Genomic DNA, 22,460 nt, shown 5'->3' on the forward strand with positions numbered 1-22,460 from the left:
CGAGTCTTAGACAAACAGGCTGGATATCCAAAGGGGACCCCGCTCCTGTCTGAGAGTAACCCATTCTCTGACAGCTCCGCTTTAAAACGTACTCCTCCCTTAGTGCGCAGAGCCCCAAACTATATTCCTGATCTCCCCCCCTTTACCCAGTCCTCCTTTGTCCAGTCCTGGAGAGGTCTTTATAGCTTCAGGTATTGTGTGTGTAGTTAAAATGTGTTCGCCTTTGAAGTCAAACATGAAGGCTTGTTTTAAATATTAACACTGCAACGAAAAAAAGAAGAAAAAAAATCTTTAGATTCAATACGGAATTATTTAATTAAAAAAACTACTAGAAAACTAAAAGAATAAAGGATTTAGAGGACAAAATGCAAAATCTCAACAAAAAGTTTGTCCAATAATCCCAGAGTATGAATTAAATATGTCTAATATAAAGTATTAGATGTGGTGAGGGAACCGACGCAGCGACGTGCTGTGTGTGTGTGTGTGTGTGTGTGTGTGTGTGTGTGTGTGTGTGTGTGTGTGTGTGTGTGTGTGTGTGTGTGTGTGTGTGTGTGTGTGTGCTCCGTAAACGACTTGAAAGAGGACAAAAACGGGTTTTGGACTAAAGCTTCGACCATTATCACCTCTATCAGTGCACGTGTTGCTCTCCTCTCTGTATGCGTGAGTGTGTGAGCGCGTGTGCGTGTGCGAGACAAGAGAGAGGGAGACCTCATTCGCTCTTGGCCTGAGGGGTCTACATAAGTATTAGAAATAAACAGTGGATAAATAAATAATGACCCTCACAATAGCAGGGCTTTCTGCGTAGAAGTAATGATGTTGGCAGTTAACCTTCAAGTTCTAACTTGACACAGTTTCTTTTGCAATGAGGATTCATATACAATTAACAGAAGGAAACAAAGATTACATACCATATTTGTCTTTAATTTGATATAATATAACTTTTCTTTCCCCAAACTATTTATTTATCTCAGATTATTCATGTTTATTAATTCAGTTGTCAGGAAAATTAAGGGGAAGCTAAACGGCATCGCTTTTCACTCCTTTTCATTTTTAATGCAAATTTACATGAAGTAAATAATTTGTTACCAAACAATAAATTAACTGGATGTGTTAACAGCTCAAATTTACACTCTCCTGCAATATAATATACATTTCGTCTTCACAGCAGGGACTTTGGATAAGCTAATGATTAAGCCGTCCGGTATCTCTGAGGTTTCCTCAACAATAACTAAAATTTAAAAAACATATTCGTTCGCTGATTTATTGTTTCATAAAAACACGAAGTATTTAAAAAGACAAATCAGGCACAAAGTAGTCTATTCCACTTTCCCCAGGTAGTTTCTCCTTATGCGTCCACACCCGGATCATCGCGCATGCGTCACCAGGTGGCTCCGCACCACTTTTTATGGCCAGGTGAGACGATCCGGTCAGGCGAAAAAAAACAGTAAAGGTTCAGTTCGGCACCGAAGGCTCAATGAGATAGACACGGAACCGGATCGACCGAAAACGACCAAAGGCAAAAGGAGATACAGAATGTCAATTATGGGCAAAATGGGAGAATGGCAGGTATGTGCTGCTTACTTTAAGACAAAGACACGACGGGGTTAACCATGCGAACTGTCAAAATGTCTACTTTTATTGTAGCAAGACGCTGCTCTTCCTAAAAGAGAGTTGGTGTAGTTAACGTTATAATCCGCGAGGAGATCACATACGAAGAAGTTATTTTATTGTGTAAACTATGTAGCCTTTCACCCATCACGTAGTTTCTGTCTTTGGGGGGGTGATCGTTATAATTCAGGCGAACGGTCATGTGTTCGAATCAGAAATGAGAAATGTGTGGAAATCCCGAGACGTGGGCTTGGTCGTGGAGTGTTTGATGTGAAACGTAACGTAGCCCTTATCTTGTCGTTGCGTCTCTGAGGTGAGATCTGATTCGTCTAGCCTCCATATTCACAGGGGATCCACATTGGGATTAAATGTTCCGAAGCATCCATGGTCTCGTCACTGAAGCACAGGCCTAGTTTTGTGTCGTGATGAGAATGACGGCGACGACCTGCTCAAACGCCACGACTTTAGTATCACTCGTGTAAAAAGAACCGATCACCCACAGACAGCCGGGCTGGATCAACAGAAACGCACATGCATATAGCTGTCATTGTCAGCCAGTTTCAGCGCTCAATTCTCATTAATAGCCCAACTGATGCAACAACAACAAACAAAAAAAAACAGGCACTCCCACCAAAAATGGTAATCCAGTTTTTTCTTTTTTTAAAACGAGAGGAGCCAACGCCTTGAAAGAGCCAGCGACCCGTCTGCTGACCCGCGACCTGCTGAGGTGAAGGCTCGGCCGGCGACAGGGAAGAGCCAGGCTCCCCTAGCCGTTCATTCAAATGAAACAAGGCCGTGTTGTTGTGTTAATTATTTACATCCCACACACCCCTGCCCCCCTCCCTCGCCCCCCCCCCCCCCCACACCCCCGAACCCCTCCCCTTAAAGGTAGTCAATGGACCTGTAGAGCCGCTCCGAATGGCTCACCTTCTTACCATAACATAGGAAGAATAGCCTCTCCAGGTCTGCACTCTCAATGGGATTAAAATAACAGTTTGGGAGTTTAAAAAAAGCCCAAAAGTGTGTGTCAGGGTTGTCTTTGCATAGGCCCGCTGTCCTAGAAAAGTAATGGAGAAACGAGGATGAGCAGATTTTTTTTTCTCAGTCAGTGTAGACTTCTTTATTACATGAAAGACATTTTAATATTATTATTATGTTTCATTATAAAATCGAACGCGAACGTCATCATTTCTGCAGTCCAACGTGCTTTGCTCGAGCCTCGACTTGCAGAAACCGTTCCAGGTGCATGCAGATCCAAATGCATGACTCTACCACCCCCCCCCCCCCCCCCCCCCCCCCAACACACAGACACACACACACACACACACACGCACGCTCGCTGAACAGGAATAATAAGCAGGTATAGCCTCCTATCGTTTTAGTTTTTACCATTTACCTGTACGCTGTCCATTGGTGTTGTGTGAGCAGATGAGGGGAGGAGGGGGGTGAATGAGGGAGGGGGGGGGATCAAACGACTGTTGATATGCTAATGAGGCCCTGTGCCAGTGTTATTACAGAGCTGCTCCAGCCCTTCACTTCCACCATTAGAGGGAGACCTCAGAGCGCAAGACAGACAGAAGCCCACAGCTTCAATAAAAGTAGTTTTTCTGAGCGGGGAGCACAATCCACTGAGTGAAAACAAGGCTAAGGCGATACCACTCAATATCCACCTCAACAATCCATGAAAATGCTTTGGAAATTAACTGATAACATTAAATATGAAGATTGCGAGGTAAGGGACTCCTCTTTGATTTGTTTAATTTAATTTAACTTTTTGTTTGAGATGATCACTTTAGGGGTGTATTTCATTGATTTAAAATGTCAGTCTTTTGACAGGTGTTAGTGAACACATTTAATTCAAGTGCAGAAAGTATTAGATACATGTTTTTGTAATATCATTTACTAGGATCCTCTGTTTGTCTAAATTTGTTTGTAGCAAATTTAGAAGAAAATTAGATCTTGTTAGAAGATAACATGATAGTAGTAAAATCGATAGTAAGAAATATATCAACAATATTAATACTAATGTTAATTTTGTATTATGGCAATCACAGAAAAATGTAAAATCTCAATTCACACTAGTTACATTTATTTTATTTTTAAAATATCACATAAAATATTATATCCATATATAAAACAACACGTGGAAAAAAATGTGTACTCCATTAATTTAATTAATATAAATATATTCTGACCAAATGGCAAATGCAAGCGCCACTCTTCGCTGCTTTACCAAAATTTACTCCTGAGTTTTAATTTGTTTGAAACATGACGCGTGTGTGCATGTCCATATGAGGTGTACGCGCTGACTGATGTTGTTGTGGCCATAGACAAAGTTTGGCAGCAATATCACGGACTTGTTTAGGAGTGGGGGAGCCGGTTGAGCGTGTTTTCACTCGCGTCCTGAGAGGATATTCATGTACAAAAAAAATATCAACAATAGCTCGGCACCTCCTGCGTTTAGATTGTGGAGATTTTACATTTATTTTTGTAATTTGTTATTTACAGGCAATGTTTCCCCTCTGGTGGATGCAAATAAATATAAAAAACGTGCAAATGAAATCCAGTCACAGCCCGACGTTTCGTTATTTGAAAAAAGAAAAAGGTGTGCTGAGGCAAAAAAAGGGGGGAGTGGAGCTCTTTGAGCCGCGTGTAAAAAAAGTTGTTGAGAGCGCCGGATCCGCGCGGTCCTGTCATGTAGACTTTGGGCATTTTATTCCCACCTCCACCTCCACCTCCACCTCCACCCGCCGCTACCCTCCGTCAACATTTTTCTAGAAGTTAGCCGGTGTGCGACTCTTGTCTTTTTTGGAGTCGGAAACGGAAACCGGTGGATTTATTCGTCGGAGCAGACAGAGGAGAGAGAGGGAGAGAGAGGGAGGGAGAGAAAGCCCCATGGAGGACCGCTCGCTGTCGGAGTCTGAGGCGGAAAACAAAGCGTGGATCTGTAGAAGTGAGCCGCCCGGAACGTCTTCTGCAGGAGTTTCACCCAGCTCAGAGGTGCACGATGTTTCCTTCCCCGGCTTCTCCCCCCTGGTCTGTGGTCCACCTCCCTTCATTCCTATGTCTTTCTTTCACTTTTGCGCTTTGGCCTTGGGACCCTTTTAAAATCCCCCCCCCCTCCTCCCTCGGACCCCCCCCCCCCCCCCTCCCTCTCTCTCTTTCTGATTCGTCAGACGGGAATGAGTGTCCCTCTTTTTGTCTCTCTCTCTCTCCACTCCCTCCACAGTCTCCCTCTCTCTCTCTCCCTCTCACTCCCTCTCTCCCCATCGCTGATTAGATATACTGATTCCTCCTTTCAATGGACGTCATTTAAAGCGCAGACTCCTGCCTTGAGTTGCGTCCTCCGCTTCACGCCCGATTTCCGACCGCTCTTTTCCTTATTATTAAGTATTCCTGCGGTATTAACAGTCATGAATACGTTCTATTAGGAGTCCGAGAGGGAGACGAAGAAGCGGCTCTTTTGCTAATATGAGCTCAAGCGAGGGGACGGCAGCACTGTGATAGAAGCCAGGAGAGAAAGGGGAGAAAAGAGGGTTCCAACCAAGAGAAACTTTTCTACCCAAATCTGCCAGCACCGACGAATATCTACATTTTTTTTAGACCCACACGAAGGGCAGCGGGGATCTAACCGTTTATTTCTGATGGATTATCGTCCTGCTTCTGTGGCACATATCTGACCGCCGGGGCCATCGTGAGCTTTTCGGGAGAGAAGAGTCTTCTTTCGGGGGCTATTTTTTGTTTGGCTGGTTAATTCCATTTGCTCGCCCCCCTCCCAACCCTAAACACTCAAAGTGTGTTTTTGAACTGATTATTCAAAAATAAATCCTTTGAAATGTTAGTGCACAGTTTTTCCGCGATGGTAAGTTGCTGGATCTCCGTCTCGGACACTTGGAAATTTGTTTGCATATCTGATTGTGTTATAACGCTTCCTTTCTGGTTATTATTTGAGAATCTTGCATGCTGGACACTGGGGAAGTGTTGGAATAATACGAGGCTCGGTTATACTCATCTCGAATGTTGTGTTTTTTATTTGAGGATTTAATCATACCTTTGTATTATTATATAAGTTATTGTATTTCTAAAACTGCAAAAAATATCCCCATTCGGTGCGTCAACGTGTTGTTTTTATTGTTTTAAATCCACAAAGTTCCTCAGATTTAATAGGCTACAGATTCCTGTCACTCAGGCCATGTTTGATAAAGCCCCAGCATAAGCCCAGAGCCTTCTGCAGTTAAAACAAAGAGGGAGAATGCAATCATTTATGGTTGTGTGTGTGCGCGCGTGTGTGTGTGTGTGTGTGTTTTTATTTTTATTTAAAAAAAGAAGTGCATTTAGGCTTACCACGTTTCTTTCTGTCTTCCCCTGCCAGGACCGTCACGACGGCACCAGCAATGGGACAGCCAGGCTACCTCAGCTGGGCGGCGTGGGCCAGAGTCCCTACACGAGCGCGCCTCCGCTCTCCCACACGCCGAACTCGGACTTCCAGCCCCCGTACTTCCCTCCGCCCTACCAGCCCATCTATCCGCAGTCTCAGGACCCTTACTCGCACGTCAACGACCCGTACTCCCTCAACTCCCTGCACGCCCAGCCGCAGCCGCAGCACCCGGGCTGGCCGGGCCAGAGGCAGAGTCAGGAGAGCGGCCTGCTGCACCAGCACCGCGGCCTACCCCACCAGCTGTGCCGGGAGTACCGCAGGGAAGTGCTCCTACCGTCCGGCCATGGCATCGATACGGGACTGTCGGACTCTATCTCTCTCCATGGAATACCTCACTCTTTAGACGACGTTCAGGTGAGGCGGCATTTAGCCGAGGTTCTTCGTGGGCTTAGATTGTTCTGTTCAAAAAAAGGGGGGGGGGGGGGAAGAGAAAGAAAGAAAAAAAGTTGATTATTAAAAAGCACAGTTGGTTTACAGCACTGGTGTCGTTTTTAATAAATATAATCATGTAAAATATTTTTGTTTTAAATAAATATTTATTGACGTGCAATTTGTTCAAGCGCCCCGCCTTTCATAATTAGGTTATTATTTTAATATTATATAGCCATTTGTAGTGTTTTCAACATTATTATTGTTGTTGCTCTAGTTTAATAAATGTAAGCAGGATGACATCCATTAGTATCGTAATAAAGAGTTTTATCTGAATGCTATAAAAAATAGCATGACATTATGTTTAATTTCATCATGATAATTTCGAACAATTTAGCTCCAATAATGTTATGTATAGAATATAGTTTACAAACGTTCCCCATGATAATGCGTCTCTGTTGCTACATTCGATGGGGTTTTGCACCACCTTATCAGTTTAATCGAATTAAATGAGATCGATAAATACATAGACAACAGCGCCCTTATTTCCACAGGGTTCTTTTGGTGTTGTCTGACTATATATTTAACTCAGTCTAAAAACAGATGAAGCTCGCGGCTCTGCGCAACCAACAATCCCATCGTGAAGCCCTTACAGGAGGGTTGAGTTTGGTGGATTGAGTTATGGTAATCGGTGCGCGATCTCTAAAGATGCATGATAAATGAGCGCCGAAAATTGTCTATAACCCTCAGTTCTTATTTAGAGCACTCTTCCCAGTTTTTAATCAGAAACAAACACCAATAATCCTCTAATTAGTTCATAGGCCTTTAATAGGCTGCGCCGCCGTAATTACTATCCAATCTAGATTAGAAGTTTCCTTGTGAGTAGAGCCGATGCGAGGGCGAAATTAGGTCAGGATTATGGGGCGACACAGCCTCGTTATTTAAGTCTGACTTTGTGATCTGGTGTAATGTGCCCATCAGTGTTACCCGCTGAAAACAGCCGTGGACAATAATAACAGGTATGGAGGCCTTCGAGTCCCTCCACGTTGGGTGACTGTGGCCGCTAATTGTGTCAGGCTTTGTTCGTGTGCAGCATCACGCGTTTCACACACGCGACTGGGGCTGATATTTTTCCTGCCTTTGTGCTAATTTTTGTTTTCTTCTTTTCTTTTCTTTTTTGCATAGTCCGTTGATGATCAAGGAATTCATATTCCCGACCAGACTGTAATTAAAAAAGGTAAGCAATTTCCTCCGAGATATCATGCATGTTTCTGCAAGCTGCACACCAATAGGCTTCACACGCGCGCACACGCACACACGCATACACTATTCTGCTCGAGAGACCCCGATGCAATGCGGTAATGCCTGACTGATCCTAATACGCAGTAGCCTATTTTTCATTACATGGTTTCCAAGTGCATCAAACTGGCTGCACCTTTTTTTCTTCTTCTCTTCTCGTTGATGGAATTTACTGTCAGCGTTTCAGAGGAGATGAGGAGAGCTGGTGGGCTTTGTGTGCCCGTGGTATTGATGGACAAAGATTCAGGCCTATACGATTCCTGGCACTTCAGTGGAGAAAGCCAATAGCTGCACGGTCAAATTTAAAATGGAAGTTGGTAGCGCTGGATGGTCTCTGCGTGACCATTTTACTCCTTTAGGTAAAACTTGGCTTTGATAAAGCACCGAGTGATTAGGTGATAAATAAGATAATTTCTTATGTATTTACTGTGGAAATTATATCAACAGGGAAGGGGGGCGGGGGGGGGGGGGGTTGTTCATGTTCGCGTTCAAAAGCGTGTTGTCAGGTCAAATTAGAACTCAGCACAATAGATATGGGGCGAGTTTTATTTCCATTTCTGTGCTTTTGCCCCTTATATATTCTCTCTATTTTGAGTGCGTCTATCTGCGCATCAACATGATAATTGGCTCCTTATATTAGTAATCTCAAGAGTTCGTTTAACTCCTATTGTCTCTATTAGGCTCCCCTGAGCCATTAATGTCACAAGTGATCTATCCAAAGGCGCACAGTCCCCTTTGTCTCCGGTTACTGCACACCAAAACGGTGTAAAGCCCAGTGGTGCTGGGAACCCCCCCCCCCCCCCCCCCCCACACACACACACACACACACTTCCCCTACACCACCCTAGGTTTGAAATCACACACGGGCGATTTTGCTGGATACCGTGGATATGTCAAAATAGGTAGACCTGAACCAAAAATCTCTGGGTTGGCGTGGCCGCTTTGTGCAAAGTCGATCCACGGTGCGCAAAAAAATGAAACGAACGGAGGTGATATCCTGGGGAGTCGGAGTCTCCACACGTAGATGTTGTAAGGCAATGCTAATGCAGATTAAAACAAAAATACACGAGATATAAAATATTTTGTTCGAAAAATATGGCAACTAAATGCTAAATAATTCAACATGGCGCACACATTACTAGTAATTATTATTTCTCCATGACTATAATCCTCATATCTGGCGCTTTTCTCTGCGTGTCCTTTCTCCTGAAAGTGTACACATGTGGTGTTAAAACTCTTAAATCCGGGGCCTAACCCCCCTCCTCCCCGCCTCCTTCTCATTTAGCCAAGGCTCTGCATTGCATGAAATCCACTGAGCACGGTCTCTCTCGGTCTCACCCCCCGCCCCCCCCCCCCCCCTTCCCTCCCTCCTTTCTCACCATCCCTTTTCTCTCATGGCTACAGGTCCAGTGTCTTTATCCAAGAACAACAACATCTCCTCCATCCCCGTAAATAAGGACGGTCTTTTCGGAGGAGTGGTTAACCCCAACGAGGTGTTCTGCTCGGTTCCGGGTCGCCTGTCCCTCCTCAGCTCCACATCAAAGTACAAGGTCACTGTGGCGGAGGTGCAGAGGCGCCTCTCGCCGCCCGAGTGCCTCAACGCCTCCCTGCTGGGTGGAGTGCTGAGGAGGTGAGTTCGACTAGAAGGCTGCTAAAAAAACTCCTCTCTCTGTACCTGTCTTTCTGTGTGTGTGTGTGTGTGTGTGTGAACTCTCTCCCTCTATACCAATCCACACTCTCTGTGAGCCTCTGTCTCTCTCTCTCCTCTGTACCAAGAATAATTAAAATCGACCAACCATGACACCTAGCTCCTGCATTTAAAGCAGGAGGGGTCTGTTAAATTCCATATTAACTTCACTAGCGCACTGGATCTCTCTCTCTCTCTCTCCCTCGCTTCTCGCTCTCAAATGAATGTAGGCCTAGTCTGTTTCATGCCCCAGCTCTATAGGCCCAGTGAAGGCATTACACGTGAAAACATTGGTCTCCAATGAACTGTCTGAAGTGCTGTAGACACGCAGCCAGTAATAGTCCTCCGTATTAAGTAGGGCTTTATATATTCGTTTTGTACAGTATTTGGCTGCCGGTGAGGAGGCTGGCTTTTTTTTAGTATTATTTATCTGTGAGATATAATGGAAGGCAAAGCCTGATAAATTCATGTCCATCCACCTTTTAATTTGTGACAAAGAGCTGGACCACATTTATTGGCTGATATACGATATCATGCATCCTTGAAAGCGTCACCACAATTTGAATATGAAAGGACATAATTGGAAGAAATATCTGCCAATTTGTGCATGACGTGTAAGTCCTAAACACAGCTTCCCCATACTTTCACGACATTATTGCATATTTTATATATTAACATATCTGCTCTTATGCGTCTCAGGGCCAAGTCTAAGAATGGAGGAAGATCCTTACGGGAGAAGCTGGATAAAATCGGCTTGAATCTACCTGCGGGCAGACGTAAAGCTGCCAACGTCACGTTGCTGACGTCACTAGTCGAAGGTAAGTTGTGAGCCACAAATCACGTTCCCACTCCTGTTGCTCCCGCGATACCAGGTGCTTTCAAACAGTCCCCCCCCCACCTCGCTCCCTCTTTCTCTCTCTCTCTCTCTCTCTCTCTCTCTCTCTCTCTCTCTCTCTCTCTCTGTGTGTTGGAAATCAGCATATGCGCTCATCCGTGTAATGTGGACCGACTTTGCCTCGCAAGTAATAAAGCATGAAGGATATCTGTGTGTGTGTGTGTGTGTGTGTGTGTGTGTGTGTGTGTGTGTGGAGAGAGAGAGAGAGAGAGAGAGAGAGAGAGAGAGGGAGAGAGAGAGAGAGAGAGAATGGTGCTGGTGATTCTAGTGGCTTTACAGCGTTGGCCCTCGCTTCCAGGAGCCTACTTGCAGGTCCACGGCCGGCTGGCCTAGTTTATACACTGGATGAATTTATGTCGAAGTCCAGTTAATTATTGAGTCCTTCTTGTTTATTGGGCCCCGCCGAGCTGCTTCACCTCACGGATGAGAAGTCGATTGATTCATTAACCCTGCGTGCATCCAAACATTATTACAGCCCGGGTGCGGCGGCGAGGGTCTGTATTTTAATGGTGACTTAATTATTTCGTTGATAGCTTCCCGTTCTTTGGCTGTCACTGCCGACTTTTGTTGCATGCAAATGGCATGGCGCTGACCTATCGGGAGCTATATGTTTTGCGCCTATTACAGAATAAATTAGTCAACGGTGGCGCGCTGAAAAGAGGGTTTTCTTTTTTTTGTTTACGCGACTGAATGAATCCGTTTTGCTTGCAGAGTTGAACCTTATTATTCAGTGCGGTGGTATTTTAGTGTGCTGTGGGTTTACAAAGGTGAAAGCCTGAGATGGTTCATTGGTCCCTGTTAATCATTATTGCACGGAAGGGCCGAATGCAGTGTTCACTGCGCTTCGTGGAAATGTGGCGGTGTATTTGTAATGAGCCCTGCAGAAATGTTTGATTCTCGGTAATAACAGGAGTGGTTGCGGCACGTGCGGGGCTGGTGGACCGCGGAGGGTGGGAGAAGTCACCCGGTGCTTTAGTGGAGACACCGTGCGTTTGCAGAAGCGCTGTCATTGTTGAGGATCCGCTCGGTTTTTAATGGAAACGAGTTTACTGGACTTGAGCTTTGATGCTAATTGGCGTATGCGTTCTTCCGGAGTAGAGGCTTATGGGCAGGAAGCCCCGCAGTTAAAAAAAACTCTACTGCTTCAGGAAATTAAAAGCAAAGAAGAAGCAAAGGGTTTGGGAGGGTAAATAAAAATAACAACCAACAAAGGAAGCGAACTTCTCTTGGACAGATTGAAAGCTGTGATGCTCGCAGATCAGTAAAAACTAAGTGAGATTTAGGGATAGCCGTTTAAAATGGCTTCCCCGTGTCAATGTGATCGGCTGGACTTTCAATAAAGTGCAGGCATTGGTAATCAATGACATGGCGTTAAGCATGACGCCCCGTCTATATTTCACATCCACTCATGGTCCCCCCTCCCTCCCTCCATCTTTAACCGCTCTCACGGTGTGGAGCAAAGAAATAACTTGGTTTTATTATTGTTTGATTATTATTTTAAGGGTACGATCCCTCGTGTTGTTTTGAAGGCACAGGTGCCATCACCCTGGCGGCTAGACGCGCTGCTCGGATCCGATTAGCATGCGTTAGGCCAAGCAGGGGCTGTGTGAACTGCTCTCAATTTGATGTAACCATATTTAATAAGCAAACACATTCTGCTCTCTTTTTCCCCTTCTTTCTCAGGCGAAGCGGTTCATCTTGCCAGGGACTTTGGTTATGTATGCGAGACCGAGTTTCCAGCCAAGGCGGTAGCTGAGTATGTAAACCGTCAGCATTCCGACCCAAACGAACAAGTCCAAAGAAAAAACATGCTGTTGGCCACAAAGTAAGTGCTGTTATCACATCTCACTGTGTCACAAACGCACGCCAGTCGTTGCCACTGTGTGTGTGGGGGGGGGGGGGTATTTAACACACATTTGTTACATGCACATTTTGTATCTTACTAAAATGCAATTTTCCTCCGTGTCACAATTTCAAAAAGTGATCTCGGAACAAATACGTTACATTTTATGTCAGATGTGGCCTTATGATAAACCAGCTGGTCATCATTGCTCGGGGATAATATAAGTCCACTATTAGCTAGCTTCATACTAATTAATACTCTTTTTTTGGACACACACCCCTGAATGTTACATTTCTGCTAATTACAGATTTTATTCGGACAATTATTTTCTCATTATTTGGGCTACACAGGCGATTTATTATTAAAGCATACATGATAATTCAAAGGATTCTCGTGCTGCTGTTGGTATGTTGACTGAGCCTTTCCCTCATCTGCACGCACAGCTGTGTTTAGTGTGCATTTGTGATTCCTTCGACATTGACACATAGCTGGTTCACCTGCAGCGCTGCCTTTGGCTTTTGTTTTAATTTATTTTTAAAATGCATTACCTGAAACATGGGGACTCCTTGAACGACCTGCATATAATATTGATGACGTACTGCATACAGCTGTTTACTGCTTGTTAAAGGCGTTTCCAGTGTTATAAAGGTCACTTGATTGAACCTTTAAATAATGTAAAATATAAAGTTTTACACGATCTAAAAAAATCTGCACATATTTACAGTGTACTACATGTAATTAAGATGTATAGAGGAAGGTGGTTTGAGGGAATGACACCGTGGGTTATCATTACTTTTTCGTTTAATTGTGTTTAAGCATGTGATAATCAGTGAAATCGTTAGTGCTCATGTTGTCTTAAAATCCTCGTAGTAAGTAAGTAAGTAAGTAAGAGCTCCTGAGCTGAACTTCCACCTGTTTGTAGCCTCAGGACATTTTCTTTACCCAAGTGATACATTTTGAAAACAAAGCAGAGGGAGAAACACTTGTAGTCCACTAATGATGTTTTGGAGAAAAAAAGAAGGAGAACCATTTGAATAAGTAACAGCATCTCAACTTTGCGGGTGTTCACTTTTTAATTACTTTAAGAAAATGCATAATGTAAAACCCAGATTATAAAATGGCAACTATTGCACTGTGCCCGGTTTGATTTGTTTTATTTCTTAAAATGCATGCGCAGACGTGTATGCTTTATTCCCCCCCCCCCCTCCGGCTTGGTCACTAACGCGCCGTTCTATCAATCTCTTTAGGCAAGTCTGCAAAGAGTTCACAGACCTGCTGTCCCAGGACCGCTCGCCGCTTGGGAACTCACGGCCGCAGCCCATCCTTGAACCGGGAATCCAGAGCTGTTTGACCCACTTCAGTCTAATTTCGCACGGCTTCGGGACCCCGGCACTGTGCGCGGCAGTCACGGCCCTGCAGAACTATCTGACCGAGGCTATCAAAGCCATGGACAAAATGTACCTCAACAACAACCCCAACAGTCACTCAGATAACGGCACTAAAGGCGGAGACAAAGACGAGAAGCACAGAAAGTGATGTTTCCCTTTTCCACACCTGCACCGAAGGCCAACCCCCCCCCCCCCTCCCCTCCCATCCATGGGGGGCCGTTCTTCTACACCGGCCCCACACCCCTCCGCCTTGCCCCGGGCCCTCCACCCACCCAATATAAATATTATAAATACCTTATAAATAATATTGATAAAGTTGAACGTGCCACTTTCTGATCTTGCGCGGTTTTACATGTTTTGTTTTTACATCCCACTTTGGATTCAAGGGGAAACGAGGCAAGAATCTTCCTCTTCTTCCTCTTCTTCTTCCAACACCTGAACCATATGAAATGTTATTTTAAAAAAAAGAAAAAAAGAAAAGAAAAAAAGTGCTGCACCGGGACAGCTCCAGGTCGAGGAAAAGGTGTGTTGCCTCAGCCAGAGGACTTTTTATGTACTCCCCTTATTTTTTATGAGCTGCAACGAACGGACTGCGATCCAGCGATCCCTCTATATCTCAATTTTACGATTGTGACAAAAAAAAACGAAGCAAAAAGAGGATGAATTCTTATCAGTATTGTGAATAATAAACTTGAAAAACAAAGAGAAAATCCACAGAGCTCCATGTCATGACTTCAGTTGTAGACTCTCACTCTCTCCAAGCGACCAACGAACTTTTTTGAATTTCCACACGATTCGCAGTTATATAAGGGAATCCGTGTTCATGTATGTATATATTTATTTATGTGTAATTTAATGGGAATTGTAAATATGGTGCGTCTGTTGAAACTTCTTTTTTTTATTTATCTGGGTCCTCCTGTTTTAGTGGGTTTGAATATTCGGTTAGTTCTTCATGTGATTTTATGGTTCTTAGAAAACAGAAGTTTGGGGTATTTTTTATTTCTCTGGGATATTTCAATTCAGCCCCCTTGTAGCATGTTGAGGCGACATTGAAGCAAGTGAACAAATTGAATAGAAATAAACATCCATTTCGCTCTCTATATATTATCCTTATTCAGTTTTTCTTTAAAATTGAGACAGAGGTGAGACCCTGAGGAGCTGTTTGTTTTTTGTGTTCCTATTTTCGTTTTTATACAAACTTTTATGTGTAGTGCCAATCAGAATACGTTTCACCTCTTGTTCTCTCCTTGAAGCACCATAAAAGCAATAAATGGAAAATTGTCTTTTTTTTAATGTTGGAAGACATTCAAAAAAACATTTTTTGGGACCACCTGATATCTTGTTATGTCCGATAATGTCCAAAATTGGAGGCAGTTTTAGCTGTATTGTATAGACATGTGCTGGCAATAGTTCCCATGCCTGTCAATGTATTATAGTCCTTTGTTGCCCAGAAAAAAAATAAATATTTGATACGCTTCATCTCGATTTTTATTCATATCTTTTAATTTTTTATTCACTGCTTGAAACGCCCTGGTGGAATTTTTTTCTCTTTTTTTCCTTTTTGGTCTTAGTATTTTTCCATTCTGAATGGCTACAGTAATTGAGTTTAAGTCTCCCCTGACGATTGCTCCTTGCAATAAGCAGCTGAACTCATTGTTTCCCTCAAGTATAATAAAAAAAAATCTTACTTTAAACTCCCTAGTTCAGAGCACAGGATCTTATACGGGCCAAATGGCTCACAACAATGGATCTACTCGCGTTTGAAGTGTGCAGCTCCACCCCTCCAGCTAAAACCCTCTGAGATGTATATAGGCCTGGTGTGCAATGTTTGGTTGTTATGGGCTATATTCGGCTCTCCCCCGGTTTATTCTGTGCTGGAACCTTTTTTTCAAAGACATGCATCAAATATTTGTTGTTTGCCTCTCCGTGTAATCAATGAACAATCAGCGCTCAGTGTGCTGGATTTAAATCCATATTCCGTGATATAATTAGGCCTCTACTTCCATAAAGAATCTCCTTCTCTAACTGGTATTCTGTCTCCTTTCGTTGTGTTTGCCCGAGTGAGTCCATAAATGTGGCCATCACGCGGGCAGTTAGAGCAAATCCGAGGCCGGCCTTGGCTTTATTTCTGCGCGCAGAGCCGTTGCATAACATCTCAGTTGACTTTGATTGTATATTGCCGGCCTGCCACCTATATATAGCTCGAGAGCAATCTCGTCTGGAGCATGAATCCGTCTAGTGATGTATACATCTTGCTGTTTTTTTTTGTGTGTGTTGTTGTTGCATCCCCTATTTCACTGTCTGGTAACCATGCCGTTTAAAATATTGTAACATCAGGCCACCCCTCCTCCCCCTCCATTTCCCTCTCCCCTTTTCCTCCAATCTCCTCAGCAGCTATATTTATTATCTGCATGATTCTCGGGGCCCGTGGTTTAATTCTGAGGCAGTTGTTTTGCAAGAGGGTGAATGAAGCCTAACTGTACATGTCCTTGGCATAATTGCGATGCACAGTGCTGGAGCAGGTGAAGCGAGGCATTGTCTGTCAGCCCTGTTTTTTTTGGCTCAGTCTTCAGATTGTGTGTGGGATCCTGTCCTCGGGCACAATAGCTCAGTCATAAAGGGGAGAGACTACCCGGCTGTTCCTGCTATGGTGGGTGTGTAGGGGGGGCGGGGGGGGGGTTGAGCATAAATAGTCACTTTAAAGGAAAACAATCGTATTAAAACATCATTCATAGGTATTAGCTAAAAAAAAGGAAACCCCTCACGTGTGTCATTAATGCTAATGTTGTTTAATAAATGTATCGGCGTTTTGCTTGAATGAAAAACACGTTTGTGAGGGTGAAACGAACGCATTAGAAATAGGGGTGTCTGTGACAATGGTGGATATTTGTGCGTGATGATGAGGCTCGCAAGGCCTGTAATTGTGTTTGTCTGTGTAACGGAATTGGAGTGTAAAAGAAACTACCGTTTGTTTACACCGACACGTGTCTGTAATTTGCAGGGCGTTTTAATACAAAATCATAATTTTGCCATAATTTGATCTCAAATAGAGCTACTTTCTTCCAAGGCCTCACAGTGAAAGCCATTTGCAAATAAGAAAATAGAAAAATAACAAGGAAGTGAAATTTGATGAGCCAGTCAGCAATACCCAGCTGAATTTGACTAATTCAATCCATAACTGCTGCTTGTCTCCACTAAAGCAATTACAGCTGATTCCCGTATAGTAATTAATAAGTGTTAGGCCTTGTTGTTATCAAATATTCTGCAGGATATGCGAAATGAAATATATGCTAGGGGTTAGAGTGATAGCACACACTTTGTGTGATTAAGCATCCTCCGCAGATGATGATGCGCTTTTCATTTCATGTGCTTCTCTGGTAAAAACAGGTTCACTTGGGCTGCCGCTCTGTTGTTATTTATAGTTTGCAGCAGAGGTGTAATGAAGGCCAAACAGACAGACTCAATTGAACCACCTCTGAGCGCGCGCTTTCTTCTGGCGCCAATCTATACTTTAAATCAAAAGCTGCAGCGACGTTTGCATGGAGGATTTACGCAGATCTGGAATTGACGCTCCTAGTGCAAATATACTATATTACTGTACTTATTTTTCAAGCTACTCGCCTTCAATCGATCACTGTCCGTTAAGCACGTGAGTGCAACTTTTCATCTTCGACCAGCTGCGCGCGCGTCACTGCTGCGCACATCGGTCCTGTACAAATGCCTTCACCAATCCACTCTACACGGCCAGCAGTGATGTTCGGAGAGTGTGTGTGTGTGTGTGTGTGGGGGGGGGGGGGGGGGGGGTGTCAGAAAGTATTTAGTTGATGCTGCCGGAGTCACCGCTTAGTGAAAGCAGTGACTGCGTGGCCCAAATCGCCCGTAGCAACGTCGCTGCGACGCTCTGCACTGTACCGCTTGCAGGCGACGAGTTGGAGCTGCTCGCCTGCATGGGAAGATACGGGATGGAGGGCAAAAGCAAAAGGGATTCGTTAGCTGCACGGCTACACATGTTATTGGTGTGATTGGAATTTGATACAATTTCAGCCCCCCCCTCCTCCCCCCACACACACCGCCCCCAATACTTTATTAAAAAGAATGCCTTTGCAGAGGATTACTGTGGCCGTACAATAGTGCACGTTTTTCCTTCGTAATGGAAGAGGGATGCTTTGATCCATTTTAACTGACTTCACACGTTGACGCTCCAGAGACACTGTGAGAGGCAAAGTCTTCCGTGATGGAGAGCAGATGGTTACTTTATCGATGCAATTGCTGCAAACATATATATGCCGCCTATTATGCCAATACTTGTATCACATGTGTTACTCCGGGCGCATTTCAAACTGCCGGCTTAATAGTAAGTGGCTTGGACAAGACGCAGGGTCCCTCTAAATGACATTTGATACGGCTATTGGCGGAATCGAATTATGACTTTAAAGTTTGCAATGAAGCGCAAAATGGCTAATTGTCCTCAACTCTGACATCAGTCGTCATTTGGGGCTTTGCTCCCCCCCCTCCTCTTCCCCTGGCGCTGACCCCCTGTGGGCCCCTTGCCCACTTTTGTGAACCAGGGCTCGGAAGCCAAGAGAGGTCAATGACTCCACCAAATCAGCCTTGATTACTTGAGACATTAGGTAATCGATTAGAAAACATTAGGCGGCTTTGAATAAACAAAGGGACTCCTGATAGGCGCTGCTCTGCAGCTCCACTGTCCAATACGGCTCATTCACAAAAACAATCAGAGGCGTTTGATTGGTTGACACGTGAGAACACGTGCTCCTCTTCACGTGCACGCGTGAACCAAAAAAATGATATACACACACACACATATTTATGTGTGTATTATCCACTTTGAAAAGGTTTTATAAACAATAAATAATGTTTGTTGGAAGGATCCCTAGTTGTCTTCCAGTGTGAGGACGAGTTTCACAATTTCACAAGTTTGTGTATCCCCAAATATATGAAAAAAACGTAGATTTAAATCGTGTTAATAATTATCCACTTGGTTATCACAATTTAATATTCTAGTTTCAGTCACTCTGTCTCTCTCTCCATGTGTGCCTCCCCGAGTCTCTCCCTGCATCTTCTGCAGTCAGCCAGGGGGGGAGTGTTGCCCCGGGCGAAACATATGCTTCTTTCCATTGCACTAATCCAAATGCGGCGTGGAGGAATAATTGCTCGAGTGGCCGTGGCTTCGCAGGGGCTTTGTCCCTCACTGGCTCCCGTCAGCCAGGCACACGCCATTTCAATCAACTCCCTCTCTCTCTATGAATCAAACCCCAGACTATTTATCAAACCAGACCCTTCATAAATTAATAAACAAATAAATAAATACACATATAAAGCATATATGTCTTTTTTTCTTTTTTAGGTAATATAATCTCTATATATATATATATATATATATATATATATATATATATATATATATATATATATATACCATATTGACAGTGCACCACGTTGGTAGGCTTTATTGGCAAAACGGTTGCATGCGCAATGACTGCAAATGAACATGTTGGTGGCTATTTTAGACCAGCATTACTTTACATTAAAAAGGACACATCCACGTGGTCATCCAACCGAGTTGACATAGCTTATTAAAACCTGCGTCGTGGCTGTAATTTGTTGTTTGGAGGCACACAAAAATCCGGTGACAAATGGCGCGATGCGGGGTCTCACAGATGTTACTGAAACCTTAAGGCGTTTGGATCGAATCTTAAATGCCGAGGGCCAATTTAAAGTAAGCTAAAGTAGTAGTGGTAAATAAATTAAATCATTAGGATATACTAATGATAATAATAATGACAATGATAGTTCTAATGTTTATAATAATAACAAAAATAATAATATAAGTCTGACTTACTAAATGTAATTCACTGAATTTAAACATGACTTGAACACAAAAGTTGTATTAGATCTCACTTCAAATGGCTTCGCTATTAAAGGTAATTCGAAAAGGAAACCAAATTGCCTAAATTGTGCAAAAAAAAACAAAAAACGACAACGTTTGTCCTGCAAGTGTGAAAAGCAGCCAGATGAACGTCGCCCTGTGTTGAACAGCTTTCACAACCCCGGACATCCTTTGACTTTTTTTTTCTGTGAACCGACGATGGAAAATTCACTCAAGTAAAAATGTAGCATTTGCCAGGAAATCACATATTTCCGCGGATAAGAGATGTAAAATGACAGAGTTGTGGAGGGGGAGGGGGGCGTGGATGTCTGACTGAATTAATAGACAGGATAATTTCACACTTTTTCATAGTGAGCTATCTGTTCCATCACAGCAAAATAAAAGGGTCACTGCGCAGCTGTGGCAAACCCCGAGCGTTATTATGAAGTTTGATGACAGACCCCCACCCTTTCTTTCCTTTTTTCCTCCCTCTCTTTTTTCCCCTTCTCTCTGGTACTTCGCTTCGGGCCAGCAATAGCTCGGGGCCACGCCGGTGCCTCCCCATGATAAAGGACTTATACTCTGTCTGTGCGCAAAGAAAGCCGCAGCAGCTTCTCTCGCTCCCGAACCTAATCAACTCACTGGCTTGGCCCTTTTAACGATTGGTACCCCCCCCCCACCCCCGGCCCCCCGCGCCCCTGTCTCCCTTTCTCCATCCCTCTCTTTTTTTCTTTTTGTGTCGCTTTTCTCTCTGTGACAAACTGCACGTTTTGTTGTGGATTTTTTTGACCTAAACCTCAGACACAACTTTATTAATAACAACAACGTTGCAATAATACTGTTATTGCATATTTAATATCTATAAATATCTATAAAATATTACCAATCAAAATAAATATCCATTACAGTACTTCACTTTAAACTTATCCAAAGTTGTTATTCAGAACCATTTTATTAAATACTTTTTGACTCCGACACGTTTTTGCTGGGCACACATTTTTTGCTCAGAAACCAAACCGATTTTGCTCAAATTCTGAGAACAATGTTCTTTGTTCCAACACAAAGGTCTATTTGTTTCCCGAAATAATAAAAGAAAGAAGTGGAAGAAATGCATAAAGAAATGGGACACACATTGAACATAATGTGGACCTATTCCCCTGCAGCTTCCAGGTTAATGGGTCCTAAAACTCTAACGCCAGGTGATGGGGGCCATTCTGTCCATATGGGCATGTCTCTGCCTTCAGGTCAGACAGTTTCAGCTTCATCAATGAAAGACACACTTATGCAGTTTATTCTTCAATGGAGGGTCAGTAGACTGATTGCAGGTGCCAATTAACACCATTTATTATCAGAAAATATAGTTTTTTTCTTCCTTTTTTCCTTTTTTATATATTTTTTATTTTATTTAAAAGACCACTTTGAAATCTCAATGAAGAATAAAGATAAATCGACCCGCAAGGACCCCTGTTAAAATGTTTAGTCCATGCTGCTTCTCTCCATATTGATATTTATACAACAACAAATGATCATTATTTTATTATTTATTTATGCATGAAAAAGTGACTGAACATGCATTACCATGACCGGATCATTACCCTTTATCATTTTACTAAGCTGTATTTCTTCTGCCTGTCTTCCATATCTTACTTTAAGTCATGCCAAAGAGCGTTCCATTGTTTAGCCAACAATTCCACGCATTACAGAATGGAACACCCTGCAAAACAGCACTGAGATTTGGTGAAAAGGAAGTGACCCATAAATCAGAATTTGGAACTGAATACATATAATATGCAAAACTACTTTATAGCAATGTTGTCCTATAATATGACAGTGTTTTGGGTAAATTTGGATCTATAATTTCAGGCAATACCGCAATTTTCAAATTATGGGATTTTGGGACTCACACCAGTTTTTTTTGTTGTAAGCTTGCAACACAACATTGCTGATCATGGGACCATTGCAGTGTCACCAGATCAGTCATCCGTGTGAGTTCCGTGACAGAAAAAGCAATTACATCTTTATTGCTTGTTAATTTAACTTAGTCACAAAAATAAACTTTCCATAGCAGTGCATGAACGCGACATCATTGGTGATTTTCAGAATATCCTTTGAGCAGCTGATTGTAACGTAGTATATTGTACGATAAACAACCATATTAGCTTAACAGAGTTGAGGGAGTTAGAGAGCCTGGTCTGGCCTCTCAGAGCCTGTGAAGAAATGGTTTTGATCTTACCACAGGCTAAACACTGCCAACAGGACTTGACATTGCTGAACAATTTCCCAATTACCTTTTGACATGCATATTGACACAAACGCGCAAAACTGTAATTTTCCCTCTGAATTTGTTAGCTTGAGGGGCTCACTTTCATGCCAGTGGATTGTCAGATGTGCTGCTCTCTCTCCCTCTGTGTCTCACACTCACTATCTCTCTCTCTCTCTTTTCCAGTTTGCTTACATGTGAGTGTCCAGAGAAAGAATTCCCCACAGACAGCTGTAAAATGGAAAAGATCTTTAATGGAGAGAAAAGCAAAAACTTGAGGTTTTGTTATTATGAAATGGGTTTTCTGCCAATATTTAAATTCAGTTTAAAGTGTGTGTTCAAGTTATTTTGTGTCTCATGTGACATTTGATCCAATCTGTGAACAAGTTTCTATTTTTCACTCATGGTTTTTGAAAGCTTAATGGATGTAAATGTGATCTGATGGTTTGCTTCCACAAACAACTTTCATCTAACACTATAGAACACTTGTGTGCCAAAAACCTCAACCTTTCCCAATAAACTTTGCCCAGCTCACAAACATGTTGTCTCTCCATTGTCAATCTCAAGGTTCTGGCCAAACTCAACATGCCAGTTGACACTGAAATGCCATAATCACTGGGATGTTTTCCTGCATTTGAGATGTCCAGGCAGCAAAGAGAAGAGAGAGGACGATGGCGGTGTCATCACGAGCTTGTCATCGTGTTCGGCCTGAGTGGCACATGCTCGGCCAGATTACAGGAGCTGGTGTTGACGGAGGCTCACCCTCAATCTCCCAGCCGTCTG

The 22,460-nt window shown here is 43.2% G+C and overlaps 1 protein-coding gene across 4 annotated transcripts; it reads left to right on the forward strand.

The window, feature by feature from the left end:
* Positions 1 to 1,434: 1,434 nt before the first annotated feature.
* On the forward strand, positions 1,435 to 15,004 carry tfap2a (transcription factor AP-2 alpha). 4 transcript variants are annotated; one of them, XM_037456386.2, is made up of 7 exons: positions 1,435 to 1,566; positions 5,981 to 6,400; positions 7,601 to 7,652; positions 9,119 to 9,344; positions 10,101 to 10,219; positions 11,980 to 12,121; positions 13,387 to 15,004. In XM_037456386.2, the coding sequence occupies exons 1-7, from the start codon at positions 1,534 to 1,536 to the stop codon at positions 13,673 to 13,675; spliced, it is 1,281 nt and encodes a 426-aa protein (XP_037312283.1). In that variant the 5' UTR covers positions 1,435 to 1,533; the 3' UTR covers positions 13,676 to 15,004. The 4 variants fall into 4 exon arrangements, with proteins under 4 accessions (XP_037312283.1, XP_037312282.1, XP_062415245.1 ...); XM_037456385.2 differs by lacking the exon at positions 1,435 to 1,566 and adding an exon at positions 3,154 to 3,340; XM_062559261.1 differs by lacking the exon at positions 1,435 to 1,566 and adding an exon at positions 4,353 to 4,608.
* Positions 15,005 to 22,460: the final 7,456 nt, after the last annotated feature.

Source organism: Pungitius pungitius, chromosome 19, assembly GCF_949316345.1.
Source record: "Pungitius pungitius chromosome 19, fPunPun2.1, whole genome shotgun sequence".
In the NCBI taxonomy this organism is placed as follows: domain Eukaryota; kingdom Metazoa; phylum Chordata; class Actinopteri; order Perciformes; family Gasterosteidae; genus Pungitius; species Pungitius pungitius.

What these genes read in the sequence shown, in the direction of transcription:
- tfap2a (XM_062559261.1), top strand. Translation starts at nt 4,504, where the DNA reads ATGGAGGACCGCTCGCTGTCGGAGTCTGAGGCGGAAAACAAAGCGTGG. An exon ending in ACTCTTTAGACGACGTTCAG is followed by an intron (nt 6,401 to 7,600) that starts GTGAGGCGGCAT and finishes TTTTTTGCATAG; the next exon opens with TCCGTTGATGATCAAGGAAT. An exon ending in CCAGACTGTAATTAAAAAAG is followed by an intron (nt 7,653 to 9,118) that starts GTAAGCAATTTC and finishes TCATGGCTACAG; the next exon opens with GTCCAGTGTCTTTATCCAAG.